The 15,736-nt window shown below is 33.7% G+C and overlaps 2 protein-coding genes across 3 annotated transcripts; one reads left to right on the forward strand and one right to left on the reverse strand.

Moving 5' to 3' along the window:
• Positions 1 to 4,879, reverse strand: LOC142638204 (prohibitin-1, mitochondrial-like). Its single transcript, XM_075812220.1, has 6 exons — positions 4,795 to 4,879; positions 3,689 to 3,869; positions 3,220 to 3,336; positions 1,324 to 1,494; positions 880 to 1,092; positions 1 to 521 (listed from the first exon to the last, which is right to left on the reverse strand). The coding sequence occupies exons 2-6, from the start codon at positions 3,863 to 3,865 to the stop codon at positions 327 to 329; spliced, it is 873 nt and encodes a 290-aa protein (XP_075668335.1). The 5' UTR covers positions 3,866 to 3,869; positions 4,795 to 4,879; the 3' UTR covers positions 1 to 326.
• Positions 4,880 to 10,930: 6,051 nt separating this feature from the next.
• LOC142640717 (uncharacterized) lies at positions 10,931 to 15,736 on the forward strand. Of its 2 annotated transcripts, none has more exons than XM_075814938.1 (5): positions 10,931 to 11,327; positions 13,102 to 13,266; positions 13,831 to 13,881; positions 14,119 to 14,211; positions 15,234 to 15,736. In XM_075814938.1, exons 2-5 carry the CDS (start codon positions 13,102 to 13,104, stop codon positions 15,291 to 15,293), a joined length of 369 nt encoding a protein of 122 aa, XP_075671053.1. In that variant the 5' UTR covers positions 10,931 to 11,327; the 3' UTR covers positions 15,294 to 15,736. The 2 variants fall into 2 exon arrangements, with proteins under 2 accessions (XP_075671053.1, XP_075671052.1); XM_075814937.1 differs by having other exon boundaries at positions 10,933 to 11,327; positions 13,110 to 13,266.

A 15,736-nucleotide genomic window follows, 5' to 3' on the forward strand; every position in this document is an offset into this window, starting at 1 on the left:
TTCAGAGAAGAAAAGGTGTAAAAATTTAAATATAACTGCTGCTTTATGACAAAACAAAGAGACTTGGTCCATAGCAACAACATTCATAAAGAATGCAACAATTTAGTGTTTCTCAAGAAAAACATTTCCAAGAGATCTGAAAGGAGATGTGGCTATCTGTTGCTGGCATTTTGATGAGCCAACAGTTTTCATTGTTTCACATGGTCCATTAAAGCAAAATAGCCATTTAATTTGTTGACATCTCACTTTTTGAGGAAATATCTACACAGTCAATCAGATGACAAACAAAAAAATACGGATGATACTCTTATTGCAACCTGAAATGCCTATTTCTTCCCCTTGGGATCTAAATTCATCTCCTGAAGGTTCAGCAACAGATCACTTGAATCAAGGAAAACTTTGTTGGCTGAATTTGAGATAGTATGAGCAATTTCTCTCGAAGCTTCGATCTTCCTTAAAGTGGTAAATGCTGGATTGTTGGCGATAGCTTGACCAATCAGCTGGGCACTCTTGGCTTCACCCTGGTATTGGTGGGAGAAGAAAAATAAGTGAGACATTTACATCATCCAGAATGCAACACTAAATCCATAAAAGACACCGATGCTTTTTAATTACAGATTAGCAATGATAATTAATAAAAAAATTACAGATTAGCAATGACATGATTCCCATTTTTCCCACACTATTTATCACTGCTATATTTCCAAATTAGTTCTACTAGCAAAGATATCATGGGCAAAAATGTTGAGCAGGGAAAACACCAAGTTCTTTCTATAAAAGGTTCATAAACAGTTAAGAGCAAATACAGGTATGCAGTAACATAAATCCAATTTAATATCAGTATCTAAATTTGAGGATAAAGCATTTGTTCTACGTTACCTGAGCTCTGATAATAGCACTTCTCTTGTCTTGTTCAGCCTTCTCCACAATAAATTTAGCCCTCTCAGCTTCTTGTGCAGCTACCTGTTTGGCTTCAATAGCAGCTGTAAATTCCTTCCCGAAAGTTAAACTCGTAATTGACACATCATCCAGTGCAATATTGAATTTGGCTGCTCGAGCTACTAAAACTTCCCGTATTTCCCTACTGACAGCCTAGAAAGAAAAGGTCAGAAGCATCAGGATTAAGCAAATGATCCATATGATAAAAACATGCAAAACAGAACATTTGCACAAACACTTTCTATTGCCCATTGAACTTAATCCTAACCAGGAAGGATGCAAAATGAAGTCCAAACCATTGGTAATTTTCACTACTTCCAGTATTTAAATAAAGAATTGGAGTGCAAAATCAAACTGTGAAAAAGTATAGGCCTTGCTGCTAACCTCTCTCTGAGTAATGAGCTGGCTGGCATTATACCTTGCAACCACAGCTTTCAGAGTTTCATGAATAATTGAAGGCAGGACCCTTTCATTAAAATTCTCACCAAGGGTTCGATAAATTGTAGGTAACTGATTTGGCACAGGACGGGTAAGAACTCGAAGACCGATTTTCACCTATAAAGTGAAACCAAGATACATATTATGTAAAAATCAGAATATATGACAGATTGTGATCACACAAGTAATAAATTTGAGCACACAAATTTAACCTTGCAGACACAATATTATAACAGCCATCAGAACATCAACATCCTATATAAACTCTTCAGCCTTAACCATGAAGACATTTTTGGGCATAGAACTGCTTCAACTGTATCTGTATGTGAGTACAGAAAACTCCACAAAAAATAGGGAGTAGCTGAGGAGAAGAGGACACCTCATCTTCTCTCTCTCTCTCTCTCTCTCTCTCTCTCTCTCTCTCTCTTTGGTGGGGGGGGGGGAGTGGGAGATCAACAAATTCGTGTTAACTCTGAACTTTTTGAGATTACTGAAGCAGTAAACAAACTACAAGACATACAGGGAGGCAAAGGATTCAAACATCACTAGAAGAATTGACAAGTGTGACAACCAACCCCATAACTTGATACTATCCATAATACATCATTAAGGCAAAGTAAGCATTAACATCCAGAAAAAATTTGTGGAAGAAAGAGAGAGAGAAGAAAAAAACAAACATCAGAACAATCACAAATGATCAGGAATACAAAAAGTTTCCTGGAGGTACTACAAGAGATAATGTAAAAATTTCAAACTTTTGGGTACATGGTTTTAGACAATGGTATCTACACACTAATTGGTGAGCCAATGCCTGAAAAAAAAACATCATAGTAATATAGGCATCTAAGTGCAACATCACCCTCATTTTTCCAGTAATGATGAAAAATAATTTCAACAAACTCCTTGAAAAATAATTCACAAAAAGAAAATAAGATCTAGCAGATAAGGGTTCTTAGAATTCATTACAATAATGGCAATAAACATCTTCTATACAAACAGAGAAATAATCGAAACATGATGAGTAATGTACAAGACTCACCATGACACAGTCTACAAAAATCACATAGCATCGATACTGGACCTTATGAGTGATATCAGTTGCTATATTTAAGTGCTTGATGAAATCACATATCAAGCTCTATGATATCCCAAAGCATTCAACCTGTAACCTTTTTTTTTTAACTGAAAAGATAGTCATGATATAGTTATTTTCATATTGCAGTGAAGCAAACCTTTTTATTTCCCATGGTCATTGTTCACTTAGGAAGTTTGTTCTTAACATTATATAAAGCCAAAACAATGCTTATAGCCAATGTCAATCGGATCTCCCAAAGGGGAAAAAACACAGCACACTCAAATAATTGCAGACATTCATACACAAAATGATAGGCAAAGGTAAAAGAAAATCTGATGCGTAGAGAGAGAGAGGGAGAGAGAGTAAAATCAGCTCCTCAGTGATTCTTTCTTTTAAGCATAAGCTGGAAAGATAAAATGACAGGAGGCACCTCAATACTTAGTTTAAAACAACAAGAATAGAATTCCTGCAGTTTCTCATGACACATAACTAATTCCCCTTGGGTAGATCTACTCTAATGTTTTCAATTTCTTTCTTCTTCTTTTTTTTGGATAGGAATGGCTAAAAAAATCCTGAACAATAAAGCATTTATGCCCCAACTTAAATTTATATATGAAATCAAGAAAAATGAAGAAAGAAATTATACAAGTGGTTAAGAGAAGAGTGTAAATATTGGAAACAACAGCTGTGAATGCATAACATGAGGGAATTTAATCAACAACAGAGTTGGAGTGATTCTCTGTAACAGAAACAAGAAAGGCATTTACCATCTGGAGGTCACGGCTTCCTGAAGTACTCTCCACTAGATGGGGTCGTGCACGGACATCATAGATGATAGGCCTCTCAAACCATGGAATGATAATGTGTGTCCCTTCAACATAAACCTGCATAATCAGAATTTTAAGACCCAGAAATTTGGAAAAATAAGGGAAAATATACATATACAATGATAAAAGGTATATGAATTTCATGAAGGTAAGAGAACAAAATAGTTTTATCTAGGCTCAACAACCACATTATAAAGCCATCACTATGTTATAGTTCATATTTGATTTGACTTGAGCATCCAATTTTATGCTCCAGTGGATGCAAAATCGTCTTGATTCTCAAAAGAAAATTGCTTAAATTAATACAAATGACTAGCTGACATTGACATATCAAAACATTTTCAGTATATCAGGTCAGATGTGAATAGTCAATTCCTAGAGTACAAGAAAGCTATTACAACATATTGACCTGATCTTTGACACCACCAATACGGTTGAACACAATTGCTCGATGCCCTCCCTCAACATTATAGAGACTGTTGGCAGCTGCATACACGCCAACCCCTCCAAGAAGTCCCAACTTAAGCAAAGTAGAAGCTGCGCCACCACCTGGAACCTTGGGAACTTTAACGTTGTTGAAATTCATGTTTCTGCAATTTCAGTATAGCCAAAGTCAATGTGCGTTTGGATTGGGATGAAAAATTAAAATTATTTTACTATTTAGCTTATTTTTGTTACTATTCATGGTCCCACCACACTTTTTGATACTATTTATAGGCCCCGCTGTACTATTTCAACCAACTTTTACCTTTATCTATCGTACTTTCAGCTATAAGTTTTCAGTTTTAGCAAAATAAACGGTATCCAAACACACCCTCAAAAAATCAAATGAAAGTGTTCAACCAACCCTTCAATCATAAGCAGGAACCAGAAATCCAACTAGAAGCCATATATATAAATGTAAGTATATAAACAATGAACTCAGAAGAATGGAATTCAAGTTAATGATAGAAAACCAACAAAACTACAAAAAAGAAATTCGAGATGAACATAATAGAATACAAAAAATTCATAGATTACCAAAAAAAAAAAACTTACTTGTTTCCAGTAGACACGAAATGCCCTCATTTTATTAGTCAGCACATGAAGGAAATCCAAATTTTCTTAATCGAACAGGCAACTCTTAATTGTTTTCCCAAGTTCATTTTCTACTTAAAAGGATATTTAAAACTCACATTCAAGTAGATTACAGATTCACAGTCAGTCATAGAAGCAAATTCTATTCAATTTCAAAATGGTGAAAACCCCATCATTTAGCTGCTCAGAAAAATGGGATTTTTTCCCAAAAAATGAAAAACCCAAGTCAAGAAATATCTATTACATTGTTACCCAGAGACCAAAATGTGTGATTTCGTTCTACTCCCACACTTTCTATGCAACCAAACTGAACACAACTCAAACAGAAAATACAAAAAGCAAAATAAAATATAGATTACTTTCTTTTTCCTAAACTTTCTCAGAGACCAGAAAGACGAAACAATAGGAGGAGAGAGAGAGCATCATAGATCTCCGTACCTTCTAGTCTTCCCCGCTAGATGAATACAGGAGGGTTTAGGGTTTAAGAGCGAAAATAAGAAACGAAGGGCCACTTAAAAAGAAATGTGGGGAGAGAGGTTTTGGGCTTACAGGGCCGGGCATTTATTGGGTCCATAATTGATTTTTGAGATAAGTTAACAGATGTTTTAAAAATATTATTTTAAAAAATATTTTTAGAAATTTTTTATAAGAAAATAAAAAATTAACTGATTATTTTGGAAATTATTAGGTTTTTTTTTTTTTTTTATGAAAGTGGTATCAATTTTTTTTTTTTAAATGGTTCTTTAACAAATATTCTAGGAGTACTGGTTAATAGGACCTTCAATTTTGTTTAAATCTATGGGCCTACTCCATGATAATTTGTAATTCTTTTACTTAGGAATGTTCACCAAACAGCACAAATCACAAAATCGCACTAAAATTGTCTGCAACATGGTATAGCCGCACCACACCTCATCGCATGGTGTAGTGTAGTTTGTAGTTTTATAATAAGAAAACAGAACAAACCGCATTGCAACGCACCCTCTCTATATATTAATATATATTTTTTTAATATTAAATATATTATTAATAGTTTAATAACCCTAGTTTTGAAAGAAAAAAAAAATCCTAACAAGTGTTGATTAGAAAATGCAACCCAAAATAAAGAGAAAATAGCTCAATAGTTTAAAACATGACCCAAAACAAAGGGAAAAATTAGATTTGGGCTGGATAAGTAAAACCCAAAATTTGAAAAATATACCTGTTTCAAAACATTCAAACCACGTCTTATACATCGTACCATATATGTGATCGCAAAAATGAGATGCCGTGCAGTTATGGTTTTGGCTAAACTTTAAATCGCACCGTACCGCACATGTAATTGCAAAAATGAGGTGCGGCGCAATTATGATTTTGGTTAAATCACACCACAAAGTGCGGCGCTAAAAATTGCCCAAAACTGTGCTGCACTGCGAACACCTCTACTTCTACCTTATGTCTTTTTTTTTTTTTATTTATTTTTATGGATACTATAGATTTTCAATCTATAAATTCCCTACATGATGATTGATCTTTATCATTTGGTTAAGATACCAATTTACATTATGTCTAAAGTTTGGTTTGTTTCGACGAAAAATATTTACTATCTGTAAATTATTTTGAGGAATATTAAATATTTTCAAGTATTTTTGTTGCATTCTTGAAAATGATATGAAATTTTTTTTATTTAAGAGAAGAAAAGTTTAGATTAAAAAAATCATGACCGGCGACCATGGTGGTTGGCTACTAACATTGGGGGGGGGGGGGGTAATCGATGAGGCTAGGCCTAAAGTTACTCCCAACAAAGAAATAAACATGTCCAAAGCCCAAACCATTGGGCCACACACATTTTGTGGGTAAGAAATGAGAAATTAATATATATATATATATATATATATATATAAATAAATATAAATATAAATATAAAATACAATTTTAGTATCAAATTAAAAAAATTAATTAAATAACACATCACGGTTTAATCTTGATTGAACTCCAGACCTCAAAAATCTTGAACCTCTCATTTTTCTCTTTCTTTTGGAGTGATTTAAGTTTCAAAATCATGGGTAAATTCAGGCAACTTGAAATAAAACTGTTTTTTAGGGCCAACCTTTTGAATAAAAAAAAAACCATCTTTGAAAGATTCAAAACCTTAACCAATAAGTTCCACTTTTTACACTAACTTCCTCCTATAAGGGAGCCTTCTTAGAATTACTATGAACTCATAAACTACACACATATAGATCTATTTTATGAAACTCACGGCTTGCTACTGCTGAAGGTATAGGAAACTTGGGTTAAAGGTTTTTAAAAATATTGGCCACACGAGTTCTCTTATTATGGCATAGTTTTTGGGCCTCAAAGATGAACTCAGTTTAGCATTTAACTTTGAAAATTCCAAAATTAGTGTAGAATTAGATGTCAAAATGGAAATTAGTGTAGAATTAGATGCTAAAGTACTAACTTAGGTTTAAAGTGTCACCCTTATAGCACTCACAGCAAAGCTGTGAAAATGCTAAAAAGTTATTTTTTAACAACTCACGCCATAAAATAAGGTTATGTTAGTGATACTATTGCTATAATTCTTAGCATCCAAGCTAAAGTAGAGTGTCATCTTTGACACCTTACTGTAACTTCAAAGTTATAACAAAAAATTATATCATTTTCTTTTTCCTTTCTTCTAAAATATTATTTCTCTTTCTTTCACCATCTTTGTCACTCCTCTATCTTTTTTTTTTTCTTCACCAATTATGTCACTTCGTATTTCTCCCCCTTTTTTTTTCTCTCCTTTCTTTCTCCTTGGAAAGCATAGTTTGTATCGCATATAAAACATACGCAGCGAAAAATTAACAGATCTAGTTTATTTGCAATTGTTAACATGTACTATGTAAATTTCAAAATTCAAAAACAAGAGAACGTATCTTGGTATGGTAAAATTCAAAACCAAATATTAGAAGTACTTAGGAACACTTTCAATCTTCACTCCAATTCCACTTAAGCCCAAGAAGTGTGGTCTCTCAATCAGTTTATATGTATGTGTTTAAGGGAGAATAAGAGTGTGGCTTACACTCTCATACACACTATTTCATACATTAATAAAACTTTATATCAAATTCTTTATGTTTCTCTCCTTATATATAATTAATTATCTAATTGGGCTAGCCTTTTGAGACATTCCAATTGGACTTTAGTATGTGGCTTGAAGTGGGACTAAAAGGGACAAATAAAACTCTAGCTCCAATGGGTCTTGCGCTTTATTAGTCAACTCTTGATAAGTTCAAAGTTACTATTAATTATATTTAATATCACTATATAAATATAATTACATTCTAGGCCTTATTAACAAATTATATCCCAAGACTTTATTATACATTAAATCCCTTCATTAAAATATTTGTAGTAATACAAAGTTATGAATGTTGCTTACCACTTTGAAGATTACTACATTTTAGAAGATTACTACATCTTAATCCTTGAGTACCCAGTTTAATCATTTATGTTATTCATCATATATTTATGAAATCTAATTTCATAAATATATACGTTAGTAACTTTTTACTAAAGTAGTTAGACCTAACACTCTGAATAACCAAACCCATTAAACTTATCTCAAGGAAATATTTTATATCTCCGTTAAGAGATTATGAATTTCATCTTGAGAATACATATTCCTTCAACACTAAATGTGGCTGCCCAGCATACTGAGGTTTTGATCGTGACTTTAGATCTCACTCTTGATATATTAAAGTAACATATACTTCATGATTATGTTCATTATTCTCTGAGAATTAAGAATTGATGTAAATAGAAGTCGTGAGATTTATTATTCATTTGATAGTTGTTAGGAGAATATTAAATCTCACAGCGGTCCAGTTCAATATGTCTTAACTCTTAAAACATATCAATTAGAAGTCTTCACTTTTATGATCAAGACAAAACATCTTAATTGATATATTATAGTCTTCATAAATGAAATGTCCAATTTCATCACCGACTACGAACTGAAATTCTGAGTTTACAAAGAACTTGTGATTTATATCTTCTGTAACTAAATCACATAAATCACATATTATGCATCTCATGAACTATATCATAATGTCCAAATATTCATATTACCATTATTTTAAATAATAATAAAACAATTTTATTAATCATAACATAATGTCATATATAGCATCATACAATAGGATTTAAGGGCACTATCCTAACATCTCTCTCTCTCTCTCTCTCTCTCTCTCTCTCTCTCTCTCTCTTACATTTCTTTTTCACTTCAGTATCTTCAACATCTTCATGGTGGTGGCGGCATAGGTTGTAGTCATGGGTCGATGTTGTGGGTTGACTTCGTGGTTCATGGGTGGCTCAACTCGTGGGTCTTGCAGTGGGTTTTTAATTAGAGTTGCGGTGGTTATGCAGGCATGGATGGTTTCTGGCTGGTGTGGCTGGGTTTTTCGATGGCGATTGTGGGTTTAAGGAGGGAAAGGGCTACGAGTTTGTGATTGTGGTGGGTTGTTTTTGTTTTTGTCTTTCCAGTTGTTAGTGGTAATGAGGTTGTGAGTTTGGGTTTGTAATTTTGGTGGTTGGCGATTGTGGTTGTGGGAAGTGGTGGCAGTGGCAGTTGTTGTAGCTGTGGTGGCTGGCAATGACTAGCCATGGGTGTGGCCGTGACTGTAAGTTTGCTTGGATTAAGAAGAAAGTAATGGGTTTCTTCAGAGAAAGAGAGAGACACTGATAAGAAGAGAGAAAAATAACAATATTTAAATAAAATTGTAAAAAAAAACCTTTGATGTTTGGTATATTGTAAAGTGAAATGTTAAAATAGATAAAATAATGTTTTGAGATGTTAAATGCTAAAATTTTTTACTCCCTTGATGTGAATGCTCTTACAATATCCTGGATTTTAACCACTGGTTACTACTTCTGTTTTTTGTGGAGGCACAACTCTATCACTCCCACCATGAAGGAAACCATCTAGTTGATTTGCTAGCCAATGTGGGAATTAAGAGTTGTGAATCTTCAAATTTTTTTTTTGTAAGCCAATTGTCGGAAGATGTTGCTAAAAGGTTATAAATGAACCAATTTGTTTATAAAACTTGAACTTAGTTCAATAAAAAAAACTTGTTCATATTTGTTAGTTTATAAACAAACAAAGTTCGAGTCTTAGTTTTAGACTTGCTTAATAAATGAGCCAAGCCCAAGGCCCCCTAAATAAAAGTTCACAAACAAACTCGTGAACGATATGACTCAATAAAAAGTAAGCTAAGCATAGACTCATATATGAACTTGGTAATAAAATTGCTATGGATTAACATATAAACTTATAGCTTATTTAGTTTTTCACTTAAGACTTTTTTTTTTCTCTATGAAAGTGTGCTAAAATATATTTTTATTTTATAAAAGTAAGAAAAAAAGAAAAGAAAAAAGTGAGGTTTTAAAAAGTATAAAAAGCAAAAAGCTAGCTTATAAATTAGTACCAAACACGTACTAAGACTTTGATTAATTGAGAATTAGAACCATTTGTCCAAATCAAATGAGCTTGATAATGTACTTGTGTTGGATCTTAAGTTTAAATATTTGATATTGAGCTCAAGTTTAAGCCTGATACTACGCTCGAACTCGAATATTATTTGTAAAATTGGTTTGAACTTGAGTCGAACTTGAACATTTTACTTTTATTGTCAAATTGAGTTCAAATATTCATTATTTGACAAAACTCAGCACATTTACTGCCTTGATTATCTTATTACTTTAGGGAAATGTTAACGAATGCCCTAAGGGCATTGGTTTAGGAACTATTTTTAGAAATGTTTTTATGGGAAAATGCTAAAGCAATTAATGTTGTTAACTTTTTATATTTCTCATAAAAGTTATGTTAAAACATTCCTAAAAAAATCTTAGTTTTTAGCAACTCAAAACACTACTTTATCTATTTTAACAACCAACTTTATGACGCATCCTACCACAAAGGTTTTATATTAACATTCAACACATTAAAATAATATAAATAACACAATAAAATAATATATTTAACACAATAACCAACAATCACAATTATTAATACATTAAATTTTTTTAACACTACATTAAAATATATATATTTTTGTTTTGAGTTTTGGATTATAATGAGCTGTTATCTATATCAACCTACAATAGCTCAAAGTTAAAATTTTTAATATTTAGCTACTTTGCTGTAGCCACAATTTTGAAAATTTAGTTACTGAATTGGCTTTTTTGTCAATTTAGCAACCTTAGTGGGATGCTCTAACAATTGCCATGAAGAGCCATTAACATGACTTGTTACTTTTATTTATATTTTATGATGGGACATGACCTTTTAATTATGTCTTAAGATAAGTTTTGGCTTTCCAAATTAAAAAAAGAAAATGAAATGCTGACAAGAAAAAGAAATGGACCATGTGGTGTGAACTGTGATAGAGTTATTGACGTTGTAACAAATCATGATCTTAAAAAATACTAAATAAATAATAATAATAATAATAATAATATATGTTTTTTTTGGGATAAAATAATAATAAGATATGTTGACGAATCACGAACAATTTATGCGTCTCCAACATTTAAAAAAAAAAAAAAAAAAATTATTATGCGTCTACAACTGGAAACCCTCTTGGCGACGCACTGACTCGGCTCCACCAATAGACCCTCGGAGTTCTGCATCTTTCTTTGCCAATTTCGATTAGTTTATTACTATTATTCTCTTTGCTGAGTTTGCTTTGCAAAAACAACACCTTTTTCTCTCTCGCATTCGGCATTCACATCTTCATCCAACTGTAATTATTTTGTCTCTGTCTCTGTCTCTGTCTCTCTCTGTGTGTGTTTTTTTTTTGTTGGGTGGAAATGGACGAAGTGTTGGTAGCCGCAGATGCGTCTTCGAGAGTCAGATCGGAGCCGTCCATGATCCCCTCCAACCTTCCTCTCCTCACTGCTTTCCTCTCCTTCGCTCTTGCCCAGTTTCTCAAGCTCTTCACCACCTGGTAATACTCTCTCTCTCTCTTCCTGTTTTTTTCTGTACAACCATAATTGGGTCCTCAAAAAATTAATTGAAAAGAAAAAAAAAAACCCATTTTTTTATTACTGTAGATTGCTTTGTTTGTGTATCTTCATGGGTACTTTCTCTTTTGCAGTTTTGTTGGATTATTTAAGATTTTTAGTCGATATTTAGCTTCTCACTGAATTTGGAGCCCCTGTTTGTGTAGAGGAATAGTTTGGGTCCTCAAAAATTCAAGGGAAAGAAAAGAAAAACCCTTTATTGATTGTTGTGTATTGCTTTGTGTGGATGTGTGTGTGGGTGGGTGTTAATGGGGATTCTTGCTTTTGCTAGATTATATAAAAATTTAGTGAATATTTGGGTTCTCAGTTGTCACTGAAATTTGGACTCTCCCTCTGCAGAGGAATAGTTTGGATCCTCAAAAAGTCAGGGGAAACCTCAGTTTTAGTTATTCTGTGTTACATTCTTGGTGGATGTTTGTGGGCAATCTTTGTTTTCCTGGATTATATAGGAATTTTGGTGAAAACTGATATTTGAACTCTCTGTGGTCTGTTTGAAATAGCTTCTTATCATTGGCTTATTTTGCTTAAAATATAAGTTGGGAATAAGTACTAGAAAAAGTGAGGCTTTAGGCAGAGAGTGGTGGACTAAAAATACGGCAGAGTGTGGGGGTTAGTGTTCAAACGGTTTCAAGGGCCGAATGTGGCGATAGCTTTTTTTTGATAGGTATATAGTGGGGGAGGGGGAGGTGAGATTTGAACCATGAAGTAAGGGGTAAACTCATAAATTTCTCACATGACTCATGAAGTAGGGGGGCAGCCGTTGAGGGAGAGATTCCCAGAATTGTTTTGAATAACACTTGATGCAGAGGCATAAGTGCTGGACCATTTAATCATTTATGGGGAACCCATCACTGGGACATCAATTTTGTCAGAACAATTCAGGATTGGGAGCTGGAATCTGTGTTAACTTTCATGGATCTCATTTATTCCAGTCCGATGAGCTGTAATAGACTTGATACAGTTCGTTGTAATCCATCTTCAAGGAACATGTTTGAAGTCGCATCCTTTATAAACTATTAAATTATTCAACCTGGTCTTCCTTCCAGTGGAAAAGTTTGTGGAAGCCTAAAGTCCCAACTAAGGCGACATTTTTTCTTTGGACCGTGGCTTTGAGGAAAATCCTACTATTGATGGAGGCGGTGGGTAATTGTTTTGTATATATAAGTTGGCCGGGAAAACTATAAAACATCCGCTTCTTTATTGACTTGTTGCTCAAGAGCTTTGGAGTATGGTGTTCATTTTATTTGGGGTCTTGTGGGTTATATCGAGGGGTTTGTTGGAGCTTTTAGCAAGTTGGCAATGCAAGTTTGGTTGTAGTGCAACAATAGTGCGATTTGGATCGCGATCCCTCACTATCTCTTGTGGTGTGAGAGAAATGTTAGGACCTTTAAAGGATGTGAAAAGTCTGTAATAGATCTCAACCTTTCCTTCCTCAAATCTTTATTTGGGTGGATGAATCATTCCTCTTTACGCTTTTGCTAATATGTTTGAGATGCTTGATAGTTGTTCATTTTGTACTTAATGTTGGTGGATTTTATTATGTACACATCCTGTTTACACATGTACCATTTTAATTGATAATAATTAATAAATGAAATGCTGTTTGTGAATTTTAATATGTACTAGTTTTTTTTTTATTTGCTTATTCCCCCGTATCATGAATAAATTTTTGCTTAATCTTTCAAGGTATCATCCTAGATGTGCAGGTACAAAGAAAAGAGATGGGATTCTCGAAGGATGCTTGGGTCAGGTGGAATGCCCTCGTCACATTCAGCAACTGTAACATCTCTTGCAGTTGCTATTGGCTTGCAAGAAGGAATGGGAGGACCAGCATTTGCTGTTGCGGTGGTCTTGGCATGCGTTGTATGTACTTGTTAACCAGGTCTTGTTCATTCTTTTGTTTGTGTCGGCATGCTCACTTATGATTACTTTAGTCTTTGCCAATGTGTACAAAAAGCTTGCAGTGAAAGTAAGGCAGTTTACTATTACTGTTTGTAATTTATTTTTTGTTATTAGTATGTCAGAGTTTACTGCTGGTACCATGAATGAAGAACTTCTATTAGGTTCTTGGGTTATTGAAGTCCTTTTTATGGAGCATCTATCAAGTATTTCACAAAAGATTTATTTATGGCACTAGGTTCAATGCTAAACTTGTGAAGTGGTTGCTTTTACTTGCATAAGGGACTTGCATCATTTAGTTGTCACTGATTAGCCTCGTATAAAAATTGAATGGTTGCCTATTGTTCTTCAAGAAAATTTATTAGCTATCATGTGGACTCCTTGGGACTGGAGCTTCTGGTTATTTTGTCCATTTAATCATTGTATAACACCATTCCTTGTTTTAGTTTGTATCCCAATTTTATTATCAATGTCTATAAACTTACATGGGATTGGGCTGCCTAGATTAATATTGATGGCTCCTTGCAGGTAATGTACGATGCTACTGGAGTTAGACTTCATGCTGGTCGCCAAGCTGAAGTAAGATCATAGATTGCTAGCAGCGTACTTTGTTACTTGCATATAGTCTATATTGCCTTAGCAATAAATTAAGAGGAATTTGTTACATATTGTTAGATACCTTTGGATTATATCAACATGAGTCATGTTTATCATTGGCTCTCTATACTTTGTTTCTTTTGGTTTGCATCATGGCATTTGGCGCTAGTTTTTGTTATGGAACCTTGCTAATTTTATTTTGTACGTTGCTTATTTCAGTTACTAAATCAAATTGTGTGTGAGCTGCCTCCTGAACACCCTGTCTCTAATGTTAGACCTTTACGAGATTCACTCGGCCATACCCCGCTTCAGGTCTGTTGCTCTTCTTTGGTCTATATTTAATTATTTATTCAGATTTAATTGTTTTTGTGGTCCTCATGTCAAATACATAGGCTTGAATGCTTGATCAAATGATCAGTATATTATTAGTATATGGATTGAAATTTATATAATGAAAAACAAAAAGGGGCGGGGAAATGGTTTGAAGTTTGTCTATTCTAAAGAGGGAAGCCACCTTTGGTGGTGCAAATGCTAAGACTCATTACACTTTGTATTCTATAACAGAGAAAGATATTGTATTCCATACTTCTCCATAGATCAAAATACCGTTAAAGAAAGATCTTGTTATGATGTTCTATACTTCTCAAGGCATGGAGATCTTACCTATTTAATTTCTTTGACATAATTGACAAAACTTACCATTGATGGTAATGTATTAATACCTTAGGTGAAAATACTTAAAAAAAAAATTGTTTTATTCCTTTTTTTCAAAATTTTTTTTCTCATTGGATGAAAACCTATTTATTTACTCCTGCAGCTATTGATCTATTTTTTTCTCAAAGCGGTTACTTAAATTATAACCATATTAGTGGTAGGAAGCTACTTTGAGAAACAATGTTTTGCCTTGCAAAGCCTATCGATCTCAAGAGTTGTCTATTATATGTCCATTCTAATGGAAACAAGGGAAGCTGATAATGTAGTTCTCACGCCAACAAGATGGCCTGTTTTAACCTCTTCATAGCTGTAGCTGGTAGCCTGGTACTTGTTCCTTTTATGCCCATAGGGCAATTGCATTTTTTGTTGAAGACAAAAAGGTTGCCGGAATTCCTTTTGATAATCAAGGCAAAAATGTTCTATTTGAAGTTATTCATCCTTAAAGTTGATCATATACACACCATTCACCATGCTCAAGCTCGTGGTTTGAAACATGAGACTTGAGAGTGAATGATCCGTTTGTTTTGTGCGTTTATTTTTCTCTTGATCAAAATGACTAAAAACTTGTTATACTAATGATATGACTCTAAAAGAATATTGTTCCGTTGGTATTTCTGTAGGTTGTTGCAGGTGCTATATTGGGATGTGTGGTAGCACTCCTCATGAGAGGTTCTAGTTAAGGGGATGATATAGTAAATGGCAATATTTGGTCTTACTAGTCAACAATTACCAAGCTGGCAAGCTTTCAATGTGGTCAGAAGCTTTCCTGCATGGAGATTTGAATTTGGAAAGAGAAGTTTCAGAGTTGAGACTATAGTGAGTCTTAATTTGATGTATGCATACTAGTCTTCATACGAGTGGCTTAATGTTAGATGTAATTAATTCCTTGTTATTGGTCTAAAATGTTCAACTATCTTCTTTAATGGTCCTGGATTAACAATTCTCACCAAAAGCTCTGCAGTTTTTATTTTCGTTATAATTGGGGGAAGGAGATTTGCTCTTTTCCAGGGGAGAGTTGGACAATGCTACTAAGCAATAACTCTCTAAGGTTCTTGGTAAAAGATCCACATGTTTGTTCTTCTAAAGTACTAATATGAAATATCTGTGTCTGATGAATCTTTAA

Source organism: Castanea sativa, chromosome 6 (genome assembly GCF_040712315.1).
Source record: "Castanea sativa cultivar Marrone di Chiusa Pesio chromosome 6, ASM4071231v1".
In the NCBI taxonomy this organism is placed as follows: domain Eukaryota; kingdom Viridiplantae; phylum Streptophyta; class Magnoliopsida; order Fagales; family Fagaceae; genus Castanea; species Castanea sativa.

Excerpts from the sequence above, each read along its gene's own strand:
- LOC142638204 (XM_075812220.1), bottom strand. The coding sequence starts at position 3,865 with ATGAATTTCAACAACGTTAAAGTTCCCAAGGTTCCAGGTGGTGGCGCA. Across the intron at positions 3,337-3,688 it reads TTGGTGGTGTCAAAGATCAG|GTTTATGTTGAAGGGACACA; the intron begins GTCAATATGTTG and ends CTGATTATGCAG. Across the intron at positions 522-879 it reads GTGCTATTATCAGAGCTCAG|GGTGAAGCCAAGAGTGCCCA; the intron begins GTAACGTAGAAC and ends CACCAATACCAG.
- LOC142640717 (XM_075814937.1), top strand. The coding sequence starts at position 11,191 with ATGGACGAAGTGTTGGTAGCCGCAGATGCGTCTTCGAGAGTCAGATCG. Across the intron at positions 13,882-14,118 it reads ATGCTGGTCGCCAAGCTGAA|TTACTAAATCAAATTGTGTG; the intron begins GTAAGATCATAG and ends TGCTTATTTCAG. Across the intron at positions 14,212-15,233 it reads TCGGCCATACCCCGCTTCAG|GTTGTTGCAGGTGCTATATT; the intron begins GTCTGTTGCTCT and ends GTATTTCTGTAG.